Raw genomic sequence first — 7,934 nt, 5'->3', positions numbered from 1 at the left:
TCTTATGATTTATGTTATGTTTTAATAGATTTTCCTTGCTGGGCATTAGGCTCATTCTTTTTATTTTAGATGGTGCAGGAAAATAAGCTTGGAAGGCGGGATGGATTCATGGCAGCTTTGGCATGTGTATTGGGGATGGACTGAATGGATTGAATGCTTGAAAGATCGAGGATGAAATTTATATTTTGAGTTCTTTTTATTTAATTTATGGATTTATGTTTCCACATTTAGTATTTGAACAATTAAATAAAAGTTTTGTTTTCTTATGATTTTATGTACTAATAATGGGATCCCGTATTTTGGATTTTTATAATAAATTTCTATTATTTTATGCATGTATTCCAAAATAGTAGCTACGTCTTAGTAGTTTTTAATGGTCTGGGGTCTAAGAATCAGTCAGGGTATTACACATATTGTGCCCGATTGGAGTTATCCATTTGAGATAGTGTGTGATGCATGTGACTTTTCTATTGGAGCGATTCTTGGGTAGTGAAGAAACAAGATTCTTAGAGCTATTTATTACTCTAGTCGTACTTTGAATGAAGCTCAAGAGAATTATACAACTACTAAGAAGGAAATGTTAGAGGTGGTTTATACTTGTGACAAGTTTCTTTCTTATATAATTCGATCTAAGGTGATAATTTATATCGATCATGCAGCTATTCAGTAATAGTTTGAGAAAAAGGATACTAAACCTCACTTAATTAGATGGGTTTTATTGCTCCAAGAATTTGATTTGGAGATCTGAAATAAGCGAGGTAGTGAGAATATAGTTGATGATCATCTATCTCATCTTGAGGGGGTAAATAGTGGAGAAGAAGGTTCGTCAATTTTGTAAGCTTTTCCGGATGAGCAATTATTTTCAGTGGCAACTAAAATCCCTTGGTATGCTAATTTTGTCAACTATTTAGCATGCAAGGTTTTGCCACCGGGTCTATCCTCTCAACGTAAGAAGAATTTTTTTTAATGATGTGAAGCAATATATTTGCGGTGATCCGATTATTTTCAAGCATTGTGCGGATCTTGCTATAAGAAGATATGTACCAGAAGAGGAAGTAAGTGCGATTCTATTCCATTGCCATTCTTCTCCAATGGGTAGACATTTTGAAGTTGTGAGGACTGCTACAAAGGTCCTTGATAGTAGGTTTCATCAGCCTACTTTACACAGAGATTTGTATGCATATGTGAAGAGTTATGATCGGTGTCAAGGTGTTAGAAACATCTCTAGAATACATGAATTGCCTGTAAATAAAATTCTAGAAGTGGAGATCATTGATGTGTGGGGTATTGATTTCATGGGATAATTCCCACCTTCATTTGGTAATCTATACATTCACTTGGCGGTGGACTATGTAAGTAAATGGGTAGAAGCTACTGCAAGAACTACAAATGATGCTCAGGTTGTAGTAAAATTTATTCAAAAGAATATTTTTTCTAGATTTAGATCACCAAGAGCAATACTTACTTATCAAGGTACCCATTTCCCTAATAAGGTTTTTGATGCTCGTATGGCAAAGTACAAAGTATGACATAGGATGGCCTTAGCTAATCATCCACAATCTAATGGTTAAGCGGAGATATCTCATAGGGAAATTAAGCTTATCTTGGAGAAAAAAGTGCAATCCAATAGAAAGGATTGGTCAAACAAGCTTGATGATGCTTTATGGGCATATAGGATAGCTTTCAAGACACCTATCGACATGTCTCCTTATCGAATTGTGTTTGGGAAGAATTTTCATCTAACATTTGAGCTTGATCACCGTGCACAATGGGCAATTAAAAAGCTGAATTTTGATTTGAAAGCTTCAGGAGAGAAAAGACTTCTTCAACTTAATGAGTTAGAAGAAATTCATCATGAAGCTTATGAGAATGCAAGAATTTATAAGGAGCGAACGAAAAAATGCCATGATAAGCAAATTCGTCAAAGGGAGTTTTTACTAGGAGAGAGGGTCCTTTTATTCAATTCTCGTCTTAAACTCTTTCCCAGTAGATTAAAGTCTCGTTGGTCAGGATTGTTAATAGTTATTCAAGTCTTTTTGGAGCTGTTGAGATTCAACGAGGTGATGAACCTGCATTCAAAGTAAATGGCCAATAGTTAAAGCATTATTTTGGAGCAGAAGTAGAGAAAATGGTAAGCTCGTTGATGTGTAGTTTGGTATTGAGGTACAAGGTGTAGCTAAAGACTTTAAATTATGCTCTTAATGGGAGGCAACCCATATTTTTTATGACTTTAATTTATTTGTTGCTGAGTTTAGTAGTAATTTAGTTTAGGATTAAAATTAATTTTAGTTCTTAAAGTTTTATTTAAAAAAAATGAAAAATGAAAAAAAAAAATTGGTCAGGCGATGTATCGCCAAAACTGGAATTTTTATGCATAATTGGGCCACAAAAGAGGGAGCTTGGCGGTGCGTCGCTCGGATTCTGGCAACGCATTGCCTAAACCTTAATCGCAAAAATCGCACAAGGCGATGCATCGCCTGGTGAGTGGCGACACATTGCCAATTCTATAATTTTTTTAAAATTTAAAAAGGACTCAATACAAGAGTCACATTAGTTAGGTAGTATTTTTAGTTCACTTTTTATTTACTTAATTATTTTAATTTTCTTTCCCTCTCTCCCATTCCCACATTCCCACTTTGCACTTTTTCTTCTTCAAGTTCTATCACCATCATTCTTGTTAATCATAGTCTTCCTCATATTCTTTATCTTTTATGATCCATTCTCCTCACATTATTATGTCCTTGCTTTATTTCTATCATTTATTACTCCACATTATATTTCTCAAGTTTTTCTCAATGGCAAAGTGGAGATGAACAAGGGTTTCCACTCCATCCCACTAAGGTTATTTCTTTTCTTTTAGTTGGATTATTTTCTTTATTTTGATGATAATTGGAAGTTTGGATTGTTTTGTTTGATGATATGTACTTTTAGAGAAGATTTAATGTCTATAGAGGTGTTGGAGGTGTGTGGTTCTTTAATGCACATCAAGTGCTTGATAAAATGCTCCAATGACAGTTTCCATTGATTTTTAAGGAATTATTTAAATTTTGTGGGTGGTGTTAATTTGTGTATGCTTGGAGATACATTAGCAAGTTTGGGGTGATTGATTTTGGCAATTAGGCATTGATTTAGTATATGTGGGATGTTGGTATTTTTTTATGATTGGTGCTTTTCATTGGAGATTGGGGGAAAATTTTGGTGTTTTGTGAGAGGTAGTTTGGGTTCAAGAGTGTTGTTGATCTTAAGAGTGGTTGTGAGGGTCTTTGATTATTTCTTATGGGGCTTAAAAAGAAGAGAACTGGGGCATCTACCTTGGCTTACTTTTTTGTACAACACTCTTTTGTGTATGATGAGGAAAAAGCTAAATATAAGTTGTATAATGATCGGAATAAGAAAATAATCTTGGAATCTTCTTTTCAGTCGACGCCACATGATGGCAATTTGTTGAGCATGATACAAGAACGTGGATGGAAACGCTTATGTGAGGTGTCCATTATGGGGAATATTAGTGTGGTTAAGGAATTTTATGCTAATGGCACCCAACAAAGAGAGAACAATTCTATGATGGTAAGGGGTCAAATGGTGAATTTTTCTCCGTCGGTGATTAATGCATATTATGGGTTACCATGAGTTCCGGATGATGAATATCATACTATGGTAAGAGAGGGACCAAATTACAAATTTATTTTAAGTCAACTTGCTCCCCCAGGTGTGGATTGGAATTATTCTACTACTAATCTGATAGTGCCTCATAATGTGCTTAATACAGTGTTGAATCCTTATGCCAAAGCATGGAATAAGTTTATTTGTTCAACATTGATGCCTTCTACCAATAAGTCAGAGACTCCAATTGACCGAATGGTTTTGTTGTATTGTATTTGTGTGGGCAAGTCTATCAATGTTGGAATATTGATTCGGGACAGTATTTTGAAGATTATGAGGGGTGTTACTACTGGTGGTCATGGTCATGCCAGTCTGATTACTGGGTTATGTAGGGAAACTGGTATTTCGATGAATGAGACTGAGCCCAGTTTGCAAAATACCACTATTGATCATGGTAATTTGACTCGTGGTTCATTCTGGCAAAGTGGAACTCCTCGTCCTTCTGGCCTTGGATTTGAGGTGGACCATTCTGAGATTGTCCCACCACCGCCTGCTGCTCCACGTCCATGTCTCCGATCGCCACCTGATGCTTTCCAACAACCTAATTATGATAATTAGAGTAGGCAACGTGTTCGTGACAGACAAGCTCAACATGTTATTTCTTCATCTCAACCTGATGAGGATAGGCATTATTTGCTCAATGACATTGGTCACCTATTGGTTAAGCAGGGAGAGAGATTGTATAACCTAGAGTTGTTCAATCAGAGTCTTCATCGCCATGTGTCTGATATGCAGGAGCGTCAGTTTCACTTCTACAATTACACGACGACAATTCATAATCAATGGCAGAACAATTTCCTGATTGTCATTTTTCACAATTTCCAAGCATGTTTCATGATCCTTACCATTCTCCAGAGCCCAAAGAGCAACCAGTTGCTGATGACAGTGATGATATGGCCGATGATCCTTAGTCGGGCCGTGGGGTATTCTTTTCTTTCCTTGATATTTTCTTGCTAAACAGTAGGGACATTATTTTTATTAAGTTTCGAGGGGGAAAGAGTTTATTTTCTCTTATTTTTCATTTATTTTATTTTTCTATTTTGGTGAACTTTCGGTTTTTAGTTTATTTTATTTTGTTTATATGTTTAATTGGATGACTGTACTTGACTAAATGAAGATGTTGACTTTATGACTCTTGGGTTTCAATGATGACTATTATGCTTAACTCCTTGATCTCGCTTGGTGTGTGTTTTGAAGTTTATTGACTGTGTGCTTGGCTTATCTTACTTGGTGTTAATATTATTATCTCTCGTTGAAGTATCTGTTTATGATTCTTATTGAACATGTGGCTTTGTGGGTGTTGTTAAGACTTGGATTCATTTTGTTTGACATAGATACGACTACAACTTGCTTGATCAATTTGTTGAGGTGAAATCCTATATTTTTGTTATGTAGAGAAGATAGAGGCATTTTCTTTGAATTGCTGGAGCCAAAAAGCTAACCTATATAAATATTTTTCCTTTTGTTTCCCTTTTTGAGCTTGTGACATGCCAATTTCAACTTGATTAATTTTTAACATTTTACCCTCTTTTGCACCATAAGCATAGGATTAAATTGTATTGATTTTTGGAATGTGTTATAAAGTAGGGGAATATGATATCTTATGATTGTGTGATTGTAAAATAGATGATGTGTTGGGTTTCAATGTTAAAAGTGAGTTACTCTTCAATTGTGTTGATTGTAAAGTTTCTTTTCAAAACAAATAGAAAAAAAAAAGAGAAAGGTGAATGTTTTTGAAACAAAAAAAATGTTGAAATGAAAAAGAATTGAAAAAATGGAAAGAAACAAGTTTGGGGGAAGTAGCAACTCAATGATGAAAAAATATAGATGCAAGGGATGAGAGAGTGAAAAGAATGTTTTGGGAAAAGGGGAAGTTTTATAGTATAAAGTTAGTTATTTTGTCAGTTTATGATTAGAAAGTAAGCCTAAATGTCTATTCTCATCTACCATTGAACCGAGCCTAATGTTATAAGCCAAATGAAGACCTCTTGATTTACATGATATTTGATTTACATTAGTGGAGACAAGTTGATTAACTGAGCTTATGGTTGTGTTGACTATGTTATTTGTTCATTATTTTTGTGTTGATGCACATGAGCTACATATTTGTTTGAGATTATTAGAGATGTTTGGTATACAATGAGATGGTAATATTAAGATTTGAATATTGATTTGTTGAAATTCTAGTCTTATGTTTTAATTCACATATTGGGTTATTGAAAAGAGTTAGTAATTTGAGAAGTTAAGCCTTGATTCTAAATAAACATTCTCGATTTGGTTGTGTTAGTCATTTTTAGAGTTTAAAAATTCGTTGTTTTGGTTAAGGTTTGCTATTACTAAGAGTCTATTTTGCTTGAGGACAAGCTGTTGTTCAAGTTTGGGGGGTGTGATGAGTGCATGTTTTATGCACACAAATATTGATTTTTATCCTTAGAATGGTTTGTTGTTCCTTAATTTTTGTGTAGATTTGATGAGTTTCTTTTAAGTGTGTAGGAATTGAGCTTTTAGGTGTTTTGAATATTATTTTGGGTGTTCAAGCCAGAGGTCGCTCCTGAGAGGCAAGAATTCGCTGAAATTTGTGAAAAATTCAAACCAAGTTAAGTTAGAAAAATAGAATTGTAGAGATTATCAAAAGAAAAACTTTAAAGATCTAATTGGAAACTCAAAGAACACTTGCAGAAGAAAAATGGTGAATTCAATTTGTATTTCTTATGGTGTAATGCTATAGTATTTTTTCCAACCCCCTTCCAAGTGGAAGTGGAGTTTCTTTTATAGTGGGCTCTAATGGCCCCTGTTACAATGTGGTCCAGGAGACCAGGCAGTACGCAAGTACACTGTCAGGTGAGTGGTCTCAGGGGGAGTGGTGTTGGTTCCAGTACATGGCCAGGTACCATGAGGATGTCTCCACTACTTGATCCGTACAAATGTCAGAGGAGTGGTGCTAGGCATAGTGGTGCAGGCGGTGGTGGTGTCGACTCTGACATCTGTCCATAGACACACAGGCCATGCCCTCTCTCCTAGTACTCCCACTACTTGTCTGGCATGAGTATTTGGATCGGGCATACGGGGCCCTACAGGTCGTACCCCGTACAATATCGTACTAGTATGATCCTTTCAACTCGTATTGGAGCCTCTAAGCATTGGGGTCTCCATGGGTCTTTGTAAGAGATACCACATCGAGGTATAGGGAATGGGACACTTGATGTATGTAAGGGTCATCGCGCGAGGTGGGGCTCTCGGGTCCTTGGCGCGAGATACCCGAAGCACCTCAAGGCCACCCACGGACATAGGTGATAGGTACGTGGCCTCGCCAGATGTCTGGGTGTGCGAGGCGAGATGCCTCCCTCGTGAGCCCCTTGGTGGCGCGGCTCCCCTGACGCGAGGCCTCCCTCGCAAGGCCCCTTGATGGTGCGAGGCCTCCTTCACGAGGCCCTTGGTGGCGCAAGGCCCCCTGATGGTGCAGCTCCCATGCCACTAGCGAGGCCCTAAAGGGTACGCGTCTCGTGAGGCCCCTTAGGACGCGGTCATGGCGAGGCCCCTAAGGACACGCCTCTCACGAGGCCCTTTAGGACACGGCTGTGACGAGGCCATGGACGCGCGGGCGCGAGGCCATGGGAGTGTGGGCGCGAGGCCATGAGCGCACGGACGTGAGGCCATGGGAGCGCGGGCACGAGGCCAGGCGCGCGCGAGCGAGAGAGGGAGCCCTTGAGCAGCTTATGCGAGATGCCCGAAGCACCTCAGGCTCACCCATGAGGCGTGGGTGATAGGTGCGTGAGACGGGTCTCACGAGGTGCAGGGCTAGGCGTGAGAGGTCCCACGGGGTGCCTGGGTGCTAGGCATGCCAGGAATAGCCTTACGTGCCTCCTTGCGAGAAGATGGTGGCCTAAGGGCCTCGCGGCACGGGCATATATTTAAGCGTTTATGGAACCTTAGCACGCGCTTTTGGCCTTTTTACAAATGTGGGATTTTGACCGTCCACACTTGCCCCCCAGTCTAGGAGAGGACCTTTAGGTGCTCTAGTAGACTCTTCTCTTCAATTCTTATAAATAGGCCCCCATGCCAAGTCTATTATTTACATTTCATCTCCTTAGCTTAATGGCATTTAGATCCTTGCTCCCTTCAAGAGGTAAGGGTTCAATCCCCCACAACCTCACTTTTGACATAGTTTTCTCCCTTTTTTTTTATATGTGGGCTAATTTTTGGTATGTCTATATCCTTTCATATATTTGGAGGCTAATACATCTTTTCTGTTATTTTTGCAGACGCGTACT

The 7,934-nt window shown here is 38.5% G+C and overlaps 1 protein-coding gene across 1 annotated transcript; it reads left to right on the top strand.

Annotated features, from left to right (window-relative positions):
- Window positions 1-1,700: 1,700 nt before the first annotated feature.
- On the top strand, window positions 1,701-2,084 carry LOC133800325 (uncharacterized). The gene has a single exon (XM_062238284.1). The coding sequence runs from the start codon at window positions 1,701-1,703 to the stop codon at window positions 2,082-2,084; it is 384 nt and encodes a 127-aa protein (XP_062094268.1).
- Window positions 2,085-7,934: the final 5,850 nt, after the last annotated feature.

Source organism: Humulus lupulus, chromosome 9, assembly GCF_963169125.1.
Source record: "Humulus lupulus chromosome 9, drHumLupu1.1, whole genome shotgun sequence".
In the NCBI taxonomy this organism is placed as follows: Eukaryota; Viridiplantae; Streptophyta; class Magnoliopsida; order Rosales; family Cannabaceae; genus Humulus; species Humulus lupulus.
This window is presented reverse-complemented; position numbering and strand designations above follow the sequence as displayed.